The following is a 24,866-nucleotide window of genomic DNA, read 5'->3' as shown; positions in this document are numbered from 1 at the left end:
AAGAAAAATAGTAGAATAGAGGCGTAATTGGGGCATCAACCGATATTTATTAATGGGGTTTGACCCGTTACAAACCGGGTCAACAGTTGATCTGAAAATCAGTTAGTTCTGGTCTATGAAGCAACTTCCCTGTTTTCTCGATCCACTGTAAAAAAAATACTCTCTCGTATTTTCATTTTAAAATTCCCTTCTTGGTATTGTTTTATTTCTTTTACATTGTAAGTTGATCACCGGACTACCAACCGCAATGGACCCTTCCATTGTAAAATTCTTTGAAGAAGATGAGGTTTCTATTTTTTTTCTTTCCCTGCAATATTTATGTAATTCGTAATAACTTCAAGTTATTCATTATGTGTTTTCTGTTTTCTTTTCTTTTAAACTGATAATAGGACGAGTCTATGCATTCTGGAGCTGACGTTGAGGCGTTCCAGGCCGCCTTGAACCGAGATATTGAAGGCGATGCATCCAATTCTCAGCCACCTGATTCAAATGCTGGTATCTTTTTTTTTTTTTTAATTTTGGTTTTCATTTCTGTTTTGCAGTAATTTGGTTTCCAATTTGAAAGGCAGTGAATCTGAATTTGGTTTCAGAAATAGTTACAATAGAATTAAATTCAGTAATAATGTATATTGTCCAATTTTTGCTTTCCTGAAATTTGCTTTCCGATAGTATTTTGACGGTGTCGATTTTATTTTATGTGTCCTCGCATGTCCGATACGTTTCCCCTCGTGTTTGAGCCATACTTAATACTGGGACACTCCGCTAATAGAAGTGTCTATGCCTCGACTGTAAAGATCCTAATTGAGAATGTCATTGGCTTTCCTTTTATGTTAGTTCTAATTGTTGAATTGCTTCTACTGGGAAATTCCCGGATGATTTTTAAAGTGCAACAGTTTTGTCTCAAGGAAGCAATCGAGCTTCTAGTCAGTCACTTGCACAATGGCCAACAATGGGTCAAGAGGGGAACACCTACTTTCAAAATCAACAAGCAGTTCAAAAGGCGCAGCAACAACAGCTGCGCTCGTCTGAAATGGAGCAAAAGCAACAGGGAGCTCTTCTTATGGGGAGTCTACAACAGCTAAATGATGCTCTGTCCCAGGTTAATCATCTACCACCGCAACAAAAACAACCCCAAGATCATCATCAACTAGTAGCTGAACAAGTTCCTTCTCAGGTTCCTCAAATGACTGGGATTGAGACTACTGAACGAAGTTCTATCCCACGTGAACTGGAGAGAGCCAATAATCAAGACAGTGAATCACACTATGCAAAATTACAGAAGATGAGTAATCAACAGGCCAGTGGCACGGAGCAGCCAAATAATCAAGTGAATCGAGGAAAACAGGTTCCATTTGCTGTGCTGTTGCCTTCCTTACTGCCCCAACTTGGTAAAGACAGGGCAATGCAGCTTCACACTCTGTATGGTAAACTAAAGGTAGATTTCTAACCTCAATCCATTTGCTACAATTATACTGTTTCTTGAGTAAGGGGTGCAACAGCCAGGATGGATTTTGTCTTGTCTCTTATTCTGAATTTTCTGTTGTGTTTAACTGTTAGAAAAATGAAATTGCGAAAGATGGATTTGTCGGGCACATGAGAGACACTGAGGTTGGCAGTTAATAAGTTACAAGTGAAGGTGAGTACAGACGTGTTATGTATTAGACTAAGGACTTATTCTTTAGTTAATCGTATGTTAATTTTGATAACTAGCTAAAATTCATATCCATATTTCCAGATGAACTCCAGCCAAGTCCCACTACAGTCTCAGGTTGCAGTACAGTCGAATACTCCACGAATGCCGTCAGTTGTTGGCGCCACACAGTTCGGTGGTCCACATTCATTGGCTCAGCTGCACCAAAAAGGCCCTAATTCTCCCACCAATTCATCTCATCCTCCCCCTCCTGCGGTCCTCATGCAGACTAATTCATGTTATATATCCATTGAAAACAAGGTTCAGAAATCTCAAGAGATGGATCGTCAATCCGATTCTCGCTTTGGTGTGTTAGGAAGCCAAAATCCTTCCTCCAGTTCAACCTCTGTGAATCAAGAAAGAGATCGTGCTTCAATTCCAGGACAAGGAATTAACATGCAGCAGCAGCAGCAGCAACGACAACAACAACAACATTTGAATTTCACACAAACTTCTTTTGCTATGTATGGGAGTAGTAATTATTACACGTACACTGGGTCAAATGTTAGTAATTCAGGTTCTTGTCTAAAGCCGCAACCTCATGATTCACAAATTAGACAAATTGCACATAACCAAAGCTCGGGATCAAATCCTGTAGGAGGACCAACCCAGGCAATGAACATGATGAGTGGGCCTAAGCTTGAGAAGCAAAACTCGACTAATGACCCAAATAGGTTGCAGGGTGGATCTATGTCTCACTTTTCTGGCAGTTCTGTTTCTTGGCAACCCTCATCAAGTAAGGAGCTGAATCCTGGCACTTTGTCATCTGTGACGTACGTGAAGCAGGAATCTGTTGATCAAGGTGCGGGGGAGCAGCATGGACCGTATTTTTCTGCAGCTCCAGGGTCATCTACCTCGATTATTGAAGAGGGAAATGCAGTTACAGCTACTCCCAAGGATGAGTTTTTAGAGAAGCAGTCTTCGAGAATTGGCTTCTCAACACCTACTAGTGTGGTTCCTCCTAACTTGGTTTCTCCTTCCATCCCGACACAAATGGATTCTAATGTCCCAGTAATTTCATCTTAGTCTATGTTTTCTTGTTGCGATATCTTGAACTATGGTTGTGGATGCTTTTGCTGATTTCTATCAGAAGTAACACCTGTCTAAAAGTTTACATGAAAATTTGTTCATTAAATATCTTCCATCTAAGAATGATACTTTCTTTAGTTATGAAGTCCTCATGTGCATGAATGGCTAGGGATAACCAATGTGATGTCAGGATTGAGTTGTTTGTGGATAGTCTTGGGCTTTTCTTCCCTTTTGTTTTTTCTAGGTCAAGTTACCTTGATATATGTTAATGAATCACGAGGCATTCTTGCTAACTTGTTTGATTAAATTCCTTAGCTGTTAGGAAAACATCCCAAAATCTATCCTACATAACTGGGTGGCTGAAACATGTAGTTATATATATATGATATTATTCTTGTATTTTATTTACTTGTGTTCACATATTTAAAATTTTCTACATATAATGTTTTCCCTAGTGAAGTGCATGCTTATGACCGACTCCTTGCTTCTTTTGTCAAATTTCCACGTTCTTTCTATATTCAGTTAAGAGCACCTCAAAAAAAAACCTGTGTTGGCCAGAAAAAGTTGCTTGAAGCTCTTGGTTCATCACCACCATTGTCAAGGTTAAATATGTTACATTGTAGCCTGGAATGATTATCAAGGTCAATTAACAATCAGTTGATTCCTTTCTATTACATAATTTTTTATTTCCAGCAGTAGGAAGGCAAAAGTATCTGGAGGCTTTTCAGATCAGAGCATTGAACAACTGAATGATGTAACTGCTGTCAGCGGAGTGAATCTCAGGGTACAGTACTTTACGGTCATCTCTTCCTAAAATTAATTCATAAGTAGTTATGTAAAGAAATATAAGGCCTAAAATATAAGTCACATCCTTTTGGCATTTTGCTATCAAATAGGAAGAGGAGGAGCAACTATTTTCTGGCCCCAGGGATGAGAGTCGAGTTTCAGAAGCATCAAGAAGGATTGTTCAAGAAGAAGAAGAAAGAGTTATCTTGCAGAAAATCCCTTTGCAGAAGAAACTGGCTGAAATTAGTTAATATTCTTTACACTTCCCTGGTCTAAAGTGTTTCTTTTTACAGTCTGTTTTGTCATTATAAGCTGCATCTTTCTTGCTATTTCATGTTATTTATGCGTCCTCATGAAGTGGCCAAAAGTGGTTTGAAGAATATAAGCAATGATGTTGAACGATGCTTGTCCCTGGTAAGAGGCTAGCTTCTTACCCTTTTTTCTTTATAATTCATTAATATATGTCCTTATATATCTGAATCTCTAGTGTATGGAGGAAAGAATGCATGGGCTGCTATGCAATTTAATCAGACTATCAAAACAGGTCAGCCTCAGTTCCTCTGAATTAACACAGATTTTCTTATATATCTTTCTAATTCGGGATAAATCTCTTGTAGCAGGTTGATGTTGAGAAGCCTGGGCACCGGACAATTATCACCTCAGATGTTCGACAGCAAATTATGATGATGAACCAGAATTCTAGGGAAGAATGGGAGAAAAAGCAAGCTGAGACAGAGAAGCTGCGGAAACTTAATGACGTGGGTGCCGTTTCTGTTTAGAGATATGATTATCCGTAAGGCATTAAAAAAAGTACTGAGAGATTAATAATGGGAATGAATGCACCAATAGACATAAGATTGAGGTATTGAATATTTCTGCTTAACATTGTATTTGTCAAATATTCGTGGATGCAGCCTGATGCCGAGACTACAGTTGACGGGGACAAGGAAAAGATGATGGTCGAGTAAAAGTGGTAAGGTGGCGTTTGGTTGACATGAATTCTTTGGAATTAGGGGAATTGAAATCTATTCTACCACTTTTTTACGTTTGGTTCAAGTTTTTCAAGGGAATTGGAATCCCTCATGGCTTCAACTTTCCACCAAATGAGGAAAGTGAATTTCATCCATTTTATGATGAAATTCAATTCTCTTCTTAGAGGGAATTGAAATTTGACCATACTACTCTCATCAATCTTTTGGTCACTTATTTATATATTGAATAAAAATATTTTTTTATTGTTTCGGGTCGGGTCGGGTTTTTAATTCATATATTCGGGTCGGGTGAAATTTTATTTTGGTCGGGTCGGGTCGGTTTTTTTAAGTGTGATATTAGGGTCGGGTCGAGTTCGGGTATAGGGTAAAAAATACCCAACCCGAAAATATATATAATTTTACATTATATATTTAGGAATAATTACAATAATACCCCTCTATATATAATTTTTTTCAATTAAGTCACTGTTTTTATTGAATAAAAATATTTTTTTTTATTATTTCGGGTTGGGTCGGATTTCTAATTCATATATACGGGTCGGGCGAAACTTTATTTTGGTCGGGTCGGGTCGGTTTTTTTTTAGTGTGATATTCGGGTCGGGTTCGGGTTTAGGGTGAAAAATACCCGACCCGACCCAAAAAATATATAATTTTACCTTATATATTTAGAAATAATTACAATAATACCCCTCTATATATATTTTTTTCCAATTAAGTCATTGTTTTATGGAATAAAAATATTTTTTTATTATTTCGGGTCGGGTCGGGTTTCTAATTCATATATTCGGGTCGGGTCGAGTGAAACTTTATTTTTGTCGGGTCGGGTCGGGTGGACCAAAAACCCGACCCAACCCGACCCATGACCATCCCTAATTGAGATGATTTTAACTTATGATGTTTATTAGTATGATTTTTATAATTTATTGAAATGAATAATCAATCAATAAAATTAAAATTTAATTTTTAAAATTTTTTATAAATATATTACTACATGTAATTTATAAAACAAACTAAAATTAAGCAAAAAAAAATAAGAAAGACAATCATGTCATTTTATATTACTGAAATCAAATTCATCTAGCATGTCTACGAACCAAACAGAATATGAAATTAGATTCTAATTCAATTTCCTGCCAACCAAACAGAATATGGAATTAGATTCTAATTCCTGACAGATTCCAATTCCTGAACAGATTCCAATTCCCTTAGCGAACCAAACGCCACCTAAAGGTATTATTCAGGGGTAATTTTCCCAAGCATTTTAAACAAGGAGGAGGATGACAAGATGAGGTCCACTGCTGCAAATGTTGCCGCACGGGCTGCAGTTGGAGGGGATGACATGCTGTCAAAATGGCAACTTATGGCTGAGCAAGCCCGCCAGAAACGCGAGGGGGGAACTGATTCAGCAGCAGGTAAAGATGTGAACCGCAGGTCTCTATCTGCATCTGGAAAGCATACAAGGGACAACCAAGAATCGGAGAAGAGGGGCCCCACTCAGTCCTCCTGTATCTGGTAAGCTTGGTTCATGGCTAGATCTTTTGGTTTACAGTTAATATGGTTGTAAATTTTATCATGCATACCATTGCATTAGATGGCAGTGCCATGTATGAATGCTTGAATACAACCCAACAAGTTGGAATCAGTTGCCATTATGTTTGATCGTATTGATTGCTAGTTAGTAGGTAATGCGATTTACATGAAATTAATTCGATTTTCGAACTATAAAACCTGTGTGTGCAGCAAACCTGGGAGCAATAAGCATCATATGCTAAGATTTGCTTAGTAACTAGGAATTTGGTTTTTGATCTGAACATACGTATTATTTGTTAATATCAGTTTTAAGCATTTGAAGGCTGTGTAATGCAAATGTACTTGTATAAATGGTGCTGATACTAGGTATAATTCCGGTGTCTATATTATGATTATGATATTCCTGGCTTAAAATAAAAGTTGAGTGTCTAATTTTTTTTTTTTGAAAATAAATCATTCCTGCCCCATGTGTTGAACTGTATCATCATGCGACTATTACTTTCTGCTTATTTCTTATGTTACCCAGTTGTTATCGAGATTCCTCCCCAAGGGGAGGATGGTTTCGGTCTTGTCTGCTCTATTTGGATTGTTTTTCACTCTACTTTCTTTCATCAGGGTCGAGTAGGAAATCTGGCCGGAACCAAGGTGTCTCGACCTGTGTGGCCCGTGCTATTTCTGTTAAGGATGTGATTGCGGTTCTGGAAAGGGAGCCCCAAATGTCTAAGTCTACACTGATTTATCGCTTATATGACAAAACCCGTTCCGAGGCTGCAGCTGAGTGATTATGATGCACCTTTATACTTGATGTCTCAGTGTTTTCCACAAGCTATTTTCTACAGATAATGGATTTTGAGACGTTCATGGCTCTATCTTCAGCTCAGTTGTAGAGAATTTTATGAAGAAAACAGCAGGATAACCGGAATTTCTTGGTTTTTCAGCGGCAGTGTTAACCTGATTTTACTCCATTAACCAGTCCTCAGAAGCTGCATTATTTCTTGTTCATTCTTTTTTTGTAATTAATACGGACTGATTTTTTTCCGGTACGACAATTATTTTGCAAAGTTGGTGAATTAAGATTCGAACAATAAAGAAAAATACAGACATGTGATACATTTTAATCCTACGAAAATTAAGAAGGATCATTGTGCTGTTTTTACAAATTAAAAGCCACATTATCCAATAACAGACAGGCTACACTTTTTGACTTTACCTTCTAACCAGTTAGCCAACTAAAACTATTACATCCAGTCAAAAGTTGTGTTCAACTTTGCCAAAAGCCCTCTTCTTTGAGTAGCCATCTTCTACATAAAATAGGTCATGATGAACTTTAATCTAGCTTACCAACTTTGGCTCGATACGATACAGTAGCCACAGAAGATTTTACCCTCGGATCTCGAGAGAATTCACAGGTCAATCTTATTTCATCCGGAGGTATGAAACAGTCACCGGACAGCCCTGGAACATTGAAAGCCACTTCTTCTATTGCCCATACTTCTTCCATCCTGGTCCGAGTGCGGCTCATTGCAGTATCTCCGAACCGGAAAAGGGCCACAACGGAGCGACCTGAGTGAGCAATCATTATTCCTTCAACAGGTCTGTAGTCCTCGAGAAATGAATTGATTGTAGTCTCCCAGTACACAGCGTCTCCACCGCTGTTCTGTATCCGGGTTAAATGCGTCTTCCAAGTGCACAAGAAGGCCTGTTTTCTGGCTGAAGTAGCCAAATAAAACATGTCGAATGATCTCAGCAGGTCCTTCACTCCTGGCCTTCAACATCGCAGGATCAGCACAAAGCTTGAGGATGAAACAGGCCTCCCCATTTATATTCTTTTCACCGCTACATCTAGCATTTGTAAACATGCTTGCTGTTGTTCTCGGATCAAGACCCTGAACAAAGAATACAGTTTCGTACCATTGGTGAATGATTAAGCATAAGGAGAGAGAAATTTAAAAGCAAGCAAGACATTGACGTTACCTGAAGTGCCGGCGGAGTGGTCTAACAGGCCCTTTAGCAGCATGTGCACCAAGCCAAGGAGTATGCCACCACACAAGCTTCCCATTGCAACCTGCCTGAACCTTGCTAGCGCCAAGTGTGAGCTCGACGTACCACATGTCCGGGTTCATTTGCCACAAGACAAACCCGCCGGATTCTGCTATTTTCGAAGAATTCCGGTTCTTCATGACCTTGTTAGCCGTCTCGAACTCAGAAGCTATCATTCTCACCCTACCCATTGCGTAAGCATTATGGATGGAGTTTTGAAGCTTTTGCCTACCTGAAGCAGCAGTATACTGCTGCAATATGTACTGAGCAGATGCAGATTCCTGGAAAAATTACATCATAAAACACATTACAGATAATTCCTTCCCTGGAAATCTAGAGCAAAAAATCAAATTCTTCAATTTAGCTTTATTTCTCCTGAAATAGCAAACCAAACACTATGCAAATGAAGTCGTCTCATTTGATTCCTATATCAAAATGAACATCTTAGTATTGATTCCATCAACAATTTTAGCAGAGGAATTTAATAAACAAAATCCACCACATTCTCTGAGAATTTCACCTGTTTTTATTATTATTTTAAATTAAGCTTTTAAACCAACGTAATGAATGCAGCATAAGAGAACAAAGCGGTCCGGGAAGCTCACAATTGGGGTGTCTTAATGCTAAGGTGAGGAAAAGGCTCCAACGCGCTAACATGAACCAGCGTGAGCGGCGCACCCAAGACTCCAAGCAACAACCTCAGATCGGAGCGCTTACACGTCGAGGACGAAACGGAAGGACCGCGTGACAGCTGACCTTTCATCCACTGGGCCCACCTACCTTCCGTCCTCGAATCTTCACCGTCCGTTCCATCCGGATCGGGACCTTCTTTCAACGGCGACAAAGCTTCCGCCGGCCTCAACCCCCCCGACCTAAAGAAAAACGACTCCGGATGGTGGCTGTAATTCTTACTCCGACGCCGCAGTAAGCTCGACATTGGTGGTGCACTCCTCGCCGGACTTTTAGCTCGAGACAGACCCGGAGACGACCCCTTCTTTCTCTCCATTTTGAGGACGAAAACTGAAAACTGGTAAGAGTTTAACGTTAAGCTTCGTAACCCTTCTTCTGGTACTGAAGCGCGCCAAGAGAAACTGCAAAAGTGTACAAGAGAAGAAAGAAAGATTAAAATTGATACTATTTTAATATATTTACATTTATATTTTACGTGTAGTTTTATTGTTTAGGATATAATTGGGTATACGTTCTTTACGATAATGAAATATTTTTTTAATGTAAAGGTTGTATTGTTTAAATATTTTTAATTATTTAATATTAAACATTTATTTCTCTATATATAATACTTAAATTTAAAATCTTTAAAAATGATAATAATTCTTTAATTATTAAAATCATTTGATTCGTATAATAATGATTAAAATTATAAAGGGATAGTGGGATTAATAATAATCAATTGTGAGCATGCGATGCCGCCTGGAGTGACGTCTTCATAATGTTGGAAATAGGTTGTAATTACTACCCTTTCTTTTTATTATTTCTTTCTATAACGTCCCTCTAGAAAAACAGTTTAGGGATAATCGCATAAATACTTCTCGAAGTTTATCAAATTTATGAATATGGTGTATGTATTTCCAAAATATTCAACGTCTTCCTCAACTTTGTTCCCAAAACTGACGTCGTTAACTGATGATGTAATTTCTCTATTTTCTCCTTCAACAAGTGCCATGTTTTTTCTTTCAATACTTACCATGGTTTTAAATTCATACTCCAACTAGGAAACTAATTTTAAGAATATTAATTAGGTCTCAGCAACGAAATTTAAAAAAAAATGAAAATTTGATCTAAATTGAATTATACGATTTAATTTGATTTTTAGTTTTAAATTTTACAATTTTGTCTAAGTTTGGTTTAGATATATGATTTCATGATTCTGTTCGATTTCAATTTTTTATATGAAATTCGTTTGTTGAAAATTAAACCGAATTATAAAAGAAAAATATTAAGATCTAAATTCAATTAATTTTGTATTTGTTATGGGATAAACTAAAAAATTACTTGTAACTATTTTTCATCTGAAACAGAAAGAATAAATTATTTATCTCCTGTATATCACACATGGTTACTTACCATCCATAAGGGTTTTGGATTTAAATTTTAAATTTTACAGTGTAAATATTTTACACGCTGTGTAAATAAATATATGTAGGTGATTAATTTAGAGCTTTCGTAGACAATCACGCCCACCGATAGTGTTGATAATGATATGGCTAAAGAGCACTTAACAAGCATACTTGATACACACAAATCGATTGCAATCATCATCATTTCCCCATTTTACTATTTCATGCACTCAATTCAACCATTATATTTCCAAGCACACAAACCTAATTGTGGTAATTCTTTTATTCTTCTTAGCTAAAGCGTGTCCTTATTTAGATTTCTTGGTTATAGTTTATTTCACAATACAAAAAGAGAGTCACAACTTCATATGTTAAATATGTTGCTGGATCAATTTGTTCCACCAATTCTATGAGCTAGCATATGTATTATTCTGCATCTAATTTAATCACAAGTTACCATGAAAAAATATGTACGACATATTTATGTAATTATTAATGGTCCAATCCGAATGCCATCTCTCTCATCAAGACCTAATTTCTCCGCCGCTTCTTATTCTTGTAAACTCCAGTTTCTTTCTTCTACGTTTCAACCTCTTAGGATGGTTGTATAGTTTTTTTTTAATTAATGTTGAAGTAAATACAAGGTAATATATGTTCAAATATAATTCTCAACCCTTTGACATTAATCATACGAAAATACATATGGATATGGGTCTACCAAACCAAATGGAAAAAAATTGATTTTAATTACTTGATGTTTGCACATATTGACAGTGAAAAGAAAATACATATATGATCATCCTGTGTCATATATTCTCTATACTGGTTTCTTTTCTTCTTTTTTTCTCTAAAAAGGCAGTTTACAATGGGTTAAATATTTCATTACCTCATCCAACATCGTCGATCTGAGCAACTCCAAAAGCACGCATTGTATGCAAAAGTTATATATTATACAAGAGAACTATGCACCAAACAATTCTGCGGTTAAGATTGAAGAGGTTGAAGCTCTTGCTCCGCAATAGGGGAAGCAACCGGCTCATAAGCAGTGATTGATTGTCGCCTGTGTCGAACAAATAACCATATCCCAATAGCTGACAAACTAAGAGTTGCAATAAATCCGAGTACCAGGGCTACAAAGTGATGTCGCCACCATGACCTGTGAAGCTCCAGTAAGAACCCAAGCTATACCATAAGAAACAATATATATGGATGGTAGGAAAGAAACATCCTCAGAATAAGAAAAAAGAAAAACTCAGGCGGTACTGCTCTAAATCCGTATGGATGTACAGATTCCTGTTTCTATTGTTATTGCATTGGACCCAGGTTCAGACTTGAAGCCACATGAACATGATTGTTAAGACCCTATTTTCATAAGATTTCACTGTAGCGAACAACCCGTGGGTTACACATCTGTCTCGGTTCAGGTAAATATACCTTAAGTCCTAAACTGGACCTTGACAGGTATTAGATACTACTGCAAATATCATGGTCTACTAAAATGGTTTAACCAAGGGGTGCAATGCATAGCCGGCATATGTGCCCCTCACATCCCTCCTAAATCGTAATTATCATATCCTGAAATGCAACAATAGTGCTAAAGGATACCTTTCCATTGCAGAACCAGCCCAACTACAACTGTATTGCCAACCCACTTCATCTTTCTATTATCAATAGCATTCTGTCATCCTAGCCCTACTATTCGACTGTGACCCTAACTTCATGGTCCAAAGATTTGTTCACCACAATAAAATACTAGCCAATTCAATCCACACTAGTAAAAAGCATAAAAGGAATAATGAAGAAGGAACGGAAAAAGAAACATACGACTTCCTTTGAGGTTCAGCATTCCATTCAACCAAATTATAATTCCCAAATCTCTCAGGAAACTGCATACGGTGATCCCTTAAGCGTAAAATGATGCTCTGCACATGATAATGGAAAATAAGATCAATGGTGTGGAAAATAGATGGAAGACAGAATTTCAACTCGCAAATATGTGTATCTCAGTAGCGGTAATACCGATGCAGTGGAATTAGAAATATAATTAGCAGGTGAAGCAGGAAAAATGCCCCATCTAACAAGGTATTCATTTCCCTTGGAAGTGACATTCAGCAGGCGAACCTGAAACATTTAACCAATCACATAAATATGGCAAAACAGATAAAGGCAAATTGATGACTGTCAAACATAGAGCAACATACAGGGACACTTGTTACACTGATGGATAGACCTATAATTCTAAAATGACCCTTGGGAGTTCCCTTTTCTGTCAAACATAGAGCAACATACAGGGACACTTGTTACACTTGTCTGGGCCCGGATGGTTTTTTATCAGGCCCACCTTTTCTGTCTAAGCCCATCCCATCCAAACTTTGAGTGGGCTAGTAGGCTACTTGACAGGTGAACACATATACTTAAATCTGCAAGTAACATGTACTGACAAAACCACAAAATTCCAACTATGATTCAATATACAAGACATCATGGTTAGAAATATGATTTTTAGATTACATTGCACCAATAACCAAATAGGATATTTCTTCCTAAGAAAGTGAAGCGATAAATAAAATATTTTAAAGGCACTCCAATGACAGCCTCAAATCTAATTCCCACAAGGCCTAAAAACATGGTTAAAGTCAAAGTAATTCAGCTGCACCTGTGAATTATCAACTTCCAGTTCCTTGGAAATCAATTCTCCAAGCTCCTTGAAGTTGAGCTTTGATTTGGAATCATTTGTGCTAATTGACATGTCAAATGTTATAAATCCAATATGAAATGTACCTGATTATCATGTTTGGAGAGACAATATCATCAGAGGAAACGTACATTTGCAAGATCAATTTGTATAAAGGCTTGCGTCACTATCACTAAAACTACTAAGATTATCATCAGTCTATGTGTCAATAACCTCATTCTGCTAATACAAAAAGATGATCGTAGGCTAAACAAGATTATTAAAAAGGATGTGATCCAAAATTAGGCAATCTCAACTATAATAAGCTTTAAATGCACGCACATACTTTGTATGACTAGAAACCAAATTATAAATGAGAAACATATATATTCTGTAAGGGTTTATCTTGGATAACTTGCAGTGGAGGTTCTTAATACTATAAGTGGGGTTAAAAGGCTGCCACATGCCCCATTCTTTTCTTATTTGTATGGGTTTATCTGACTAGAAATCAGATTATAAATGAGAAACATAATTTTGTTTGTCTTTTCCATTCATGAGAAAAGAGCTACTAACCTATATAGAAGAAAATACATATATGGTGACCATGATACATCAATTCATGGAAAGGTGCAAGGGAAGAAACCAAGAAACACAGGAAACATTGTGAGGAAGTAAGTAATATGCCATGCACCTGGAAAAACATTTGGTGGCGATCCACTTGGGGTTGGTGCTGGAGAAATTTCCCTGTTAGTATCATTTTTTAGGGAGACTAAAGGAGCTGGTGCAACAGATGACCGCACTCTCATCCACAGTTCAGAACAATCAGTTTTCAAAAATCCTATCCTGTCATTACCCCGATCATAGGTGACTAAGGTGTTCCGGACAACAATTCCTGCCGCAAAATAAAACTACAAAAGTAAGAGTTACCACCACAATAATGCAAACAAACAGGATATATTGAGTTGGAAAAGCATAAGGTCCAGACAGATCCATCATGTATACTGCAGGAACCTTGGACTTTCCAAAACTATATGACATACTATGCTACAAACAAGCATACAAAGTTGGACATGCATAGAGGGAGGGAGGGGACTTTGTGTTTCACGAATGAAGAAACATACCTCCTAAAAGAGTGGTCGATTCTGAATTTGGGAAAATTCCCAAGCAATATGCACCACTAAGCTTGGTGTGCTGCAAAGCATACCATTTAAGAGACAGAAATAGGAGACGTGTTAGATAGCAATTTGAAAAGCTATCATAGAAAATAGATGATGCAAGAATGTCTTATAACCACTTAAATTAGCTTTGCCACCAACCAGGGACTCATTCTGGTCTTCAAGCAAGTAAAGTTTTTTTTGTAAGAATGAAAGATTAATTACCCGGAACAGGTAGTTTTCTGGAGACAGTAATAACTTATTTCCATTGTTTAATACCATCTCAACCTCTGGGAAAATTTTTGATAGTTGGGAAACATCCCTGTTTTACATTTCAAGAAAAACCATTAAGATGAATGGAAGAATAAATTTCAGCATTCAACAAAAAGGTAATTGGCATCACCTTCCAGCACCGGAAACACATATATCATGAAAATTAGGGTCAGGACCATGAACCCTTTTGAGAAAATGGACTTCCCTTAGGACCTGCATTAACAAAGCCAGGTAAACATGCAGAACAGGTCTGAACGTTAGAATGCAGGTACATAGATGCTGATATTTATGTTAATAATAGGTTAAGCTTAAAAAATTAAAAATAGTTACAAATAAAATCAAAGTCTCAGTGAATATTTTGAGTTAGAGAAAGTATAGAACACACCAACATTACGTATTTTTCAACAACAACAAAAAAAAGAAAGAAAGAAAAGAAAACAGATTAACCATGGTAACTGACATTTTTTTTTTCTTCAAGATGGAGGCACAGACCAAGCAACAGTTGATGGAATACTAGATCCAAATGGCTAGACCACAGAATCAATCCCCAACAGTCATAGAACATTTTAATTATTCAGGGATTCTACAATAACTAAACAAATGCAAATTCCACTAGGTCAATTAATAGTTACTAGTACTTTATTTTTCCTTGGCAAAGTGCAGTGACCAGTTCCCCAATAACAATTTCAAAAATGGACCATTCATACTTAAGGATAATAATCATGCTGAATAAACACGCTTTAAACTTCAGAAAGGAACAGGACCCATAAATGAAAAGTTCCAGAAATTGTATGATTGCAAAGATCGTGCCAATATTTAAGAAGTAGAATCTCCAAGTACATGGAAAGAAAGAAAAACAGCAGTTTTCATAAGGATAACTAGTTTATTTGACATTGTACTCAGTTTCTCCACAGATCCCTTGTAACATAGATTAGGACAAATTACAAAATGAGTAGTCATTCATCTATTAGAGAACATGTAAATGGAACAAAACCCATTCTTTTAAATCTCACATGCAAAACCAAACACTTATTCTAAACCTCAAACAATAATTCTGGCTACTGTAAAGCAATATTAATCCTAGGATAGGAAAGAGAACTTGACTAGCAAACAAACTAAACTTTGCATGAATCTCAAGGCAAATAGATCTTACAGCATCTCTAAATGCAACAAAAGCATCTTTTGGTAAGTAAGCATATGTTGTGCCACTGTCCAAGACTGTTCCATGCCTTCCATCAAAGACCCCAGCTGGTAACTTCAGCCGCTTTCCAGCGACATGCATTTCCTTAAGCTCAATGTTATAGTAAGGGCTGTATAGATTCAAAAAAAATACAGTGAATGAATAAGAAGAAACAGATGAATTCTTACGAAAAATGCATCTACAAATACAATACTGTAAGGGAAGTGTACCTGCGGAAAGGGTCTGAATGGGAGTACACCATTTCAGGTGGAGGAGTGATATTTCCGAGAACCATTGCACCTTCACCAACATCCATCCCACCATAACATAAAGAAAATGAATCACCAATAACATTCTTATCAACAAGTTGATCCATGATACTAAGCCGCCCCTACCCAAACCCATTATACCATCAGCCCGTTGGCTGTAAAGGTCACCTGTTTCCCTATTTTCACAACCAAAACAGCACGCTGTGGCACAAGTTCACTCTCATTCCCGAATGAAATAAATCCTCCCCAAGTACACCACTGCTGGAACTCATCTCAGCATAGCGTCTATCATAAGTGCATTGTTTTTTCTCATCATCACAATTACAACTCGGATTGCATTTTACAGGTTGATAAGTGCTAGACAAATCCGGTTGGAACCTTGGATCCTGGATTCCAACAAGAGATTAATATTGACAAAAAATCACCAGTTCCTCAAATCAATTTCTAACTAACAGATCTGTAAATCAATTTCTAATTCCTTATTAGATGGATAAAAGTCTAAGACAAAAACACCATTTAACTTAATTGTAATTCTACTAAACTAATAAGTAGCTAATTTCAAATCGATCAAGGTTAATTAATTATCCCAATCTCAATTCAAAACAAAAGCATGAAATTTTCAAGTTGATTAATTACAATTAACAATTAGGAAGGTTGAACTTTACGACTTCGATAAGAAACCGAACCTGATGCTTGCCGCAATGTGCACAACTGGCGCAAGGAACATAAGTTACAGTACTTCCGGTGTCGACGATAAGAGAGAATTCCTGAGGAGGCGTTCCTATCCATAATCGAGTAGTATAATAACTGCAAATTACCAAAAAGAAAACTCAATATTTCGGAAAATCAGAAAGGAAAAGAAAAAATAGAGCATTTTTTTATAGGAGAGGGACCCGTGGGAAAGGAGACCATCGTAGAGTCTCAGGTGAGCGTTTGGAGTGGAAGGAGAGAGTCCAGATTGCTGAAGGTGACGGCGGATATTGTCCAAGTGCCGGTGCTGGGAATGGTTGCGTGATGATAGTTGTAGAGGAAGGAGCATCAGCCGTCGATGATGATGTTTCGCATCGACGGTGAAGAAATTGAAGCAGATCACGGCAGTGACGATTAGAAGGAACGAAGTTAGGTGAAGGCAAGTTCGAGCCATGGCGCGTTACTTTGGCTACGGAATGGGGGTCAACGACGACAGACCACTGCAAACAAATAGATTGCATTCCCTTTAAAAATGGAAATGTCTTCTTTTCATATTACTAATTTTGAAATTTTCAACAACAAAAATTAAGGATTTATTATTATTTATTTTATTTTATAATTTAACTCATTAAAATATATTATTTTTTAGTTTTTAATATATTTTAAATTATAAATCTCATTTTAGTTCATTCTAAAATAAAAATTACTTAATAAAAATTAAAAATATGACAATATATATATATATATATATATATTTGAATAATATGAGAAAATTATAATAATAATATCTAAAATCTTTCTTAACTCGCATATATACTTCTATAGTTCGAAACAAAGATTTCCTAATATAAATCGAGATCAATAATTAAATTTAATTTCATCTTTGGAAGTAATCACTTAAATTCATTCTCTTGGTGCAATTTCAATGCTAGTAGAGTACACTCATAGAAGGGGTAAAATTTATTATTCTGGATGAGAAAATGAAGTTATGTTTAAGATTAAACATAAGTTAACTTATAATTTTATCGGAGATAGAATTTTAAGGAATATATTCATAAAAAAAACTCAAACATAAAATAAAATAAAATAAAAATTTAAGGGTTTAAAATCTTCTTTCGAATTTGACGTCCATCGTTCATAACAATCCAATAATAGTGAATAGTATTCGTTTGTCTTTATCCAACTAAATGCTTTAGAGATGATGAAGGAGTAGCGAACAAACCAAAGTAAACTTGTAGGTTGCTTCGCAAAATAGATCTTGATACATCAGCAAATAATTATAAAAGGGAATTTAATCATTGAAATACTATCAACAATCACAAATAAGATAATAATGATATGCGAGTCTCTACACGATCGCATATCTACCATGGAGGTAGGCGAACGTGTCATAAGACATAGGAAACGGTCACAAGAGTAGAATAAAGCATGACACAATAACAGAGTTAAAATGTGCCAAAAAAAACATACGAATATATGCAAAATATGCAAAAAGTAAGAAATCAAACAATTTTTTTTATTGAAAATTAGAAAAAACTGAATAAAAAATTAAAATAAAATATAAAAAAGTAATAAAAAGGATAAATACTGACAATTTGCTACCAACATAAAAATCGATACAGCTGCTAATAAATCAAATGGAAATAGAAGAAAAGGATTTGCTGCCGGTAAGATATTACTTAAAATAATTAAATATTGTTCACAGCCCTATATTTATGTCTGAATATTCATATTGTATATCAATTATTAACACATGAAAACTTATATACATACAAAAGTATTTATAAGCACTGTTGATTATCGTTGATATCAAAAATTAAAATAGTAAAATATGAGAACACAATCGTTAAAATATCAAATTACTTTAACAAATATATATATATATATATATATATATATATATATATATATATATATATATATATATATATATATATATATATATATATATATATATATATATATCAAATATTGTTGACCATCATTATGATTTTTATTTTGAATTTAATTATATAAAAATTTAAAACTGTCAATAATTTTCTAAACACTCAAATTATGATTTTTATTTTGATATAACCTCTGGCGGTTGCCCATGTTTGTTATCATGCAACCATGATGTTTGAAACAGCACAAATATTTATACTCATAAATACAAAATGATTAGGTGTTAGTTTCAAACATGATTACTGCAGATGCTTCTTATTATAATTTGCAGGCTGCACTACACTACTGACTATTGTCATTTATGTGAAGCAACGTACAGATATTTAAATTGCATTTTAAATATTAGCAAAGATAAAGATTAAATTGAGCACGAGGAGTTCAAATTATACTGATTAATATATATGAATACAAAATGAACATATTCATAAATATCAAATAAATTGAACATAAATATCTTAAAAAATTATACGCTTACCAACGTATAAACGAACACGTGACTTTACCCATATTGTAAGCAACTGTTGAAAACTTTGAGATCTTACAGTTGACGGGAACTAAATTGAATAAATCCAAAACGTTGAAAATATAGAACACTATTTTTTTTGCAGACAACAGTGAAGGCCTCTCTTTCCTCCTACAATTTCATTCCAGGTTTCATCCGGTAATATGAATGAAGCGTTTTCTTTATTTCTAAAAAGGCGAATAATCTGTTTTATTTTTGAACGTTTCTTTTATTTAAAAGAGAAGAATATAGCATTGTTTATGTGTATTCTCATATTTATGAGATAATTAATTTTCAGAAATTCAATTTCTAAAGTGGGAGTGGGACCCTACCACGGTCATTTTGATGTGAGGCTCAGGAGAGAGGCGTGTGGAAACCACATGGAATGTCGGTTGGTTCCTATAGTTAACCGCTTTCTTATGCCGGCTCGGCTATTTTTTCCCTCAAAAAATTATTGGAGAAAATAAAGCTAAAAGCAATATTCATTTCCTGTTATATTGTATAGTCCCTTCAAGGGAAACAACAATGTACAATCTATGGTACAAGGGTTCAACTTCATCAAGAATTAAGGAGAATTTCAAGAAAAGCTATCCTCGCATGATTTATGATATGAAACATTACCCTGTGCAGCTTTGACTTTCAAGGATGTAGATCTCGGACGACCAGCTGCGTTCTATGGCGAATATGAGTATACAGGCTCACTGGCGAACAAGAGTGCTTTGTTGTTATTCGTAGCGATGGCTGCATTTTTCTCAACTTTGACTTCCAGTTACGGAACAACGCTTGGATAGTTCTATCCTGAAACCAGTGGGAGGGACAGCATCGCCACGTAAAACAAGGTAAACAATGAATGCCACATATGCAGCGGTCCATATACATATCAATAGTCCAAACAAGAGTCCCTTGACTTCGGAAACAAAGAAATCAAACAAAAGATACCCATTGATTACTATTACAAGGGCAGCCACAGTCCAGGCCAGTCTCTGCAAAATAATATAAAAACCATCAAATTTAGCGATGTTTTTTTTATTGATACATGCAATCATTTGTTGGATATCTATTAATTCACTTAAGTATCATCAATAACAGTATTACAAGCAGCCGCAAAACTGTAGACGCCACAAACTAGCTACAAGTTTCCATTTCCGAAACATGGAAATCTGAAAGCTGGCTAAGATTTTACGAGTTTCGCATAAAATTGAAAGATAAATTTTGAAGTTTATTTCCTAGAAAAACCTCCAACTACAGTCTGAGGGCACTTCAATAATACAGCTCCAAGAATTATGCAATTTATGGTGAAATATCCTTTGATTGAGGGTTCTTTGGAAGCCTCTCCAGAACAAATTGATGTCCGTCTCCCCCATAAAACTACTAAACTTAAACACAAACGCAATCCTCATAATTTTGGTACTAAAAATACTTCGCAAATGAATAAATAACTAAATGGAAATCCCTAAAGAAGAGCAATGAACGTGTATTCCGTAAGGTAATTTAGGATAACCCTCCAATACTCCATTACATATGCTTTCTACATATAAGCAAGCATACCAAATATCATCCAGCTTTATTCCTTTCCACTGTGTAGGCCTAGGCCCTAGACAGTAACAGTGATGACAAAATGAGGGCAATGACCCTCCAGATGAGTAAATGCACACTGAATATCAGTGAAAGGAAATATTAGATGGGTCCTTTGGTTGCAAGTTTTGCATTACTTGTATCCAAACTTGATAAACTATAGGTTTCCATGGTAGAAAACCAATTCAAATCACTTGTGTTTAAAGGACAAACTTGTTGATATGGAGAGCAATAAAAGTGAATCAAGCTACTGTTGGCATGGGAACAGAAATTTTTGGCAGTTGACCATGTTTATAATCATCTTCTTCCGCAATCAAAATGTCAAGAATATGTATGCTAACATATACAAAATGACTCCGTATTCATTTCAAACATGATAACCGCAGATACTTCTAGTTATTATAACTTGCAAACCTATCACTAATGTGAAGCAACAGATGGTACAGATAAAATTGTTTCATTTCAAACATGATAACCGCAGATACTTCTAGTTATTATAACTTGCAGTCCTATCACTAATGTGAATCAACAGATAGTACAGATAAAATTGAAGACAAGTGAAACAGAAGGCGTACCTCAAGAATAAGCCCAATCCTAAAGACCCCCATGACCTGCTCCTTGGAGACCAAGGTTAGAAGTGGAATGAGTGCAAAAGGAATCTGTATGGACTGAAGTACATTAAGCCATTCATTCAAGGTATCCAAAGAGGCTTCAGACGTATTAAAGACAATAGCTACAATAATTGTCGGCACAATTGCAAAGCTCCGTGTAACCAATGCCCTCAACCACTTCTTCAAACGAAGATTGAGAAAACCTCCCATTATAAATTGGCCAGCATATGTCCCAGTTATTGTACTGCTTTGTCCAGCTGCTAGCAAACCGATACCCCATATGTAGAGAATTGGAAAGAGTCCTCCACCATATTTCTCCTCAAGATACTGCCCTGCGTTAACTAGTCCTATGCTATTCGCTTGTTTTGTACCATAGAATCTCTTGGCAAAGATCGTCGTCACAAACAAATTGATCATGAAGGAAACCAGAAGAGCAATGGATGACTCAATTGAGTAGTAGTTCAGTGCCTCTTGGACTCGGCCTCTCTTCTTCGGATCAATCTTTCTTGATTGTACCAATGCAGAATGCAAGAATATGTTATGAGGCATTATAACACAGCCAACAACCCCAACAGCTTGCCGAATTGTTTTTGAGCCAATTCTAGGAACCAAAATACCTACAACAATGGCAAAAATAAAATGATAAATATATGAAATATTAACTTGATACGGGCTGATTATTGTTTTTGTTTTTAAAAAGAAGCCAAACCTATTAGTAGTTCTTTCCCACTGGGTTTTGTATCACCGAACATCCAAGCAAATGATAAAGCCATAGTTGCTATTAAAACAGCAAAAACAGCTTCTAGTTTCCTGACTCCATAATTCTCCAGGAATAAAAAGAGAAAACTGTAAACAAAGAGCGGGTGTAAAACATGTTAGAAGTGAAATAATCTACAAGTTTAAATAGAATCAGACTTGATCTTCCCCAGTTAAGTACCAGAACTTCAGATTCAAAATAAACTAAATTTATATCACTCCAGATAAAGACTTTTACCAATCCGATGCGGTAATTAAGACACCTGCCCATAGCGGCAAAGCTCGTTTACTCAAAATTTGGATAGCTATAGCACTCCCAATAACCTCTTGAATGTCAGCTCCAATGAGCGCCAATTCCGCCATGAACCATAGAACAAAACGAGCCCAAGTCGGATACTCCTCCCGGCAGAGCTCCGCTAGATGCTTGCCAGTAGCCACCCCGAGCCGAGCTGATAACAACTGGATCAGAAGGCCCATGACGGTAGCCCACATCAACAACCAAAGCAGAGAGTAACCCGCAATCGCCCCAGCCTGTAGATCACCTTCCAAGTTCCCCGGATCTAGAAACGCTATACTCATTAAAAAACCCGGTCCTGTAAACATCCATAGCTTCTTCCAGGAAAAAGGAGGGACATAATCGACGTTTCCGATGGATTCCGGCGTTTCCAAGTCAACGATGACGATTTTCTCTCGGGATTCGAACGCGACCTCGTTTTCATCATCGGACGAGGAGGAGGAAGGAGGTGGGGATGGTAAGAGGCTTTTGGATTCGGATTCCTCCGTAGCGTCTTTGTCCTTGTCCGGTTCTTCTTTTAAGGACTCGTCCTCTCGGGTTGGGTAATTCATCGTCGGAGGTGAATTCTGTTTGCTGGTTTAGCTGCCGCCGGCACTGTTCTGTTCAAGTGGTGGAGTAGAGCTTTACCGTAGAATGTGGTAAGGTGTTGAAACTTATATCGTGATAAATTAAATTAAACAGTTTACTCTATTCAAGCCACTGAAGCCAGCTACGACCGTCTCGTATTTGATCAGGTATATTGTAATATTTATATTAGATGTCGTTTTTGCTAAATTTTCATGTAAATTTTAATTATTTCTTACAATTCGTTGGATACTTTAGATAAAAATATTATGTTATAAAAATAAAGACAGAAATAATACTTCAATAAATTAAATTGGTGAGTTTGTACATGATATTCTTTTTCGAGGTTATAGGTCATCGTGTATGATTTGTTAGATCATAGTGTAATTATTGATGAGATCAAATGGATTGTGATGGTGATAGATTATTTATTTTTTTAATTTAAATGGAGAGTCTTAATTGATGATAGATCGATCTTTGGTCGGTGTTAAAATATTTTTTCTTCATAAGAAGTTAGAAAATAGATAAATGAGTGTGATGTGGTTTTATATAGGTTGCATTATTTCTCTTAGTCTTAATTGAGAGGTTTTATAATGACTCTTAGTGATGGTGTCAGGTTATTATGACTACCTTTCGACTGGCATGCTAGGTGGATATGGTCAACTAACAATAGATTTAGTTTTGGTAGATCACGTTGTTAGAGGTTATGTTAATAAATCACAACTTTTCGATATTAGATCTTTGAGATTCTTTTTTTAAGACGTTAACTCAATGTCTACTGGAGACGTTATACTTATTTTTCTAGAATCCTCGAAGTTTTTTCTCTAGAGATATTCTTTTAGGATCCTACCTATGGAAAAGTTCCTTCTCGGAAGCTTTAAGTCGCATGGGTGGTGATGATACATGGCAGATGTTCGGCGGAGGTACAATATTTATCCCTTCTTGATTAAGGGAATGTCATAAAGTGACTTGACACAAGACTTAATCGTTGAAGCGTTATAAGCATTTAATGGATCGTTTCCAGGAATCATCGCAATTATTATTTCTTGAACTTATCGGGGAACTTAAATATGCGACGCCTTATGTTTAGTGCGGTTGAATGACGTATCGTTTCAATCGATGAGGAAATTTCATTTCACCCAGTTATATAAAGAGGATTTGATCTCGAATCTTCTCGTTTCTATCTTTGCTTTCGTGTCGCTATTTTCTTTTAGTGGGACTGTTTCTGATTTAGATTTGAGTTTATTTTTGTGATGATAAAGAAGAGTATTACGAAGGTTTTGAAGAAAAATGAGGAAAAAGTAGAGGTAGATCACTGACGATTGACAGGTTACGATACTTTCTGATGCACAACTCGTCGACTTGAGGTCAATAATATGTTGTTAAGTCAGGGTGTGTTGTGGGAGAATTATAAGTTTGAATTTAGTATTCCTTCTGGTTCGCATTGTATAAGTGACTATGGAGACGGTGACGATGGGAACCTGCATAGTTTTAGCTCTCACTTTTTGTTTTAGAGGCTTAGTTCTTATCTTCCTAGGTATTGGATTATATGGGATAACACCAGATCAATTGGCAAAGCTTCTTGGTGGATTCTCATTGGTTATTTTATTTTTTTATCGGGAAAGGGAATGGGTCCTTTCGATGGATGTGTTGTGTAATTTTTTCTCCCTTACTGGTGTCACTCAACAAAGGTTGTGCATGCTTTTATGTTTTACAAAGAAGCATGAGAAGTCTTTCAAAATTGGGGTGTATATCGCTGGTTGGATTAGCGTGTGAGGTCTGAATTTGGATCGCTCAATGTTCATTAGGGTGGTTTAAAAGTTACTTGGAGGGTTTAAATTTCCCTTCCGGTAGAGTATACATGGTGAATGGACGAGGGACTCTATTTCAATTTTGGGAAAGAAGGAACGAGAACAAATTATTGTTCTAAAGAAAGACGAGTGGTCAGACATTCTTGAGGTAATCTGCGGCCACAATGTTTTTAGATATTGACTCGGGAAAAATAGTTCTAATGAGTTTAGGAGAGATAGTGATATGTTTGGTGTGAAGTATACTATGGGAGTTAAGGATATCAAAGATGCATGGTCCTATGGGGAAATGGATAAGCTAGTGCAAATTTTATTGGGGACGTAAGAGGAAGACAGAGATCCATTACTCTTCTTTCATTTTCCTTTGAGACCTTGTTATGACAAAGATGTTTCTACGCTCACAATAACAACAGAAAAATTATGTTG

General features: G+C 36.2%; 1 protein-coding gene and 3 pseudogenes across 1 annotated transcript; 1 reads left to right on the top strand and 3 right to left on the bottom strand.

Moving 5' to 3' along the window:
* The first annotated feature begins 247 nt into the window (after positions 1 to 247).
* LOC120160807 lies at positions 248 to 6,869 on the top strand (annotated as a pseudogene).
* Positions 6,870 to 7,212: 343 nt separating this feature from the next.
* On the bottom strand, positions 7,213 to 9,189 carry LOC120160835 (annotated as a pseudogene).
* A 1,665-nt stretch (positions 9,190 to 10,854) lies between these two features.
* LOC120160822 lies at positions 10,855 to 16,877 on the bottom strand (annotated as a pseudogene).
* Positions 16,878 to 19,341: 2,464 nt separating this feature from the next.
* LOC120160832 (metal transporter Nramp2-like) lies at positions 19,342 to 22,724 on the bottom strand. Its single transcript, XM_039171159.1, has 4 exons — positions 22,012 to 22,724; positions 21,727 to 21,863; positions 20,982 to 21,634; positions 19,342 to 19,814 (listed from the first exon to the last, which is right to left on the bottom strand). The coding sequence occupies exons 1-4, from the start codon at positions 22,617 to 22,619 to the stop codon at positions 19,584 to 19,586; spliced, it is 1,629 nt and encodes a 542-aa protein (XP_039027090.1). The 5' UTR covers positions 22,620 to 22,724; the 3' UTR covers positions 19,342 to 19,583.
* Between the last annotated feature and the right edge of the window lie 2,142 nt (positions 22,725 to 24,866).

The sequence above is a fragment of the Hibiscus syriacus genome, unplaced genomic scaffold (genome assembly GCF_006381635.1).
Source record: "Hibiscus syriacus cultivar Baekdansim isolate YM2019G1 unplaced genomic scaffold, ASM638163v2 tig00111393_pilon, whole genome shotgun sequence".
In the NCBI taxonomy this organism is placed as follows: Eukaryota; Viridiplantae; Streptophyta; class Magnoliopsida; order Malvales; family Malvaceae; genus Hibiscus; species Hibiscus syriacus.
The sequence above is the reverse complement of the archived record's forward strand: the minus strand, read 5'-3'. Positions and strand labels throughout refer to the sequence as shown.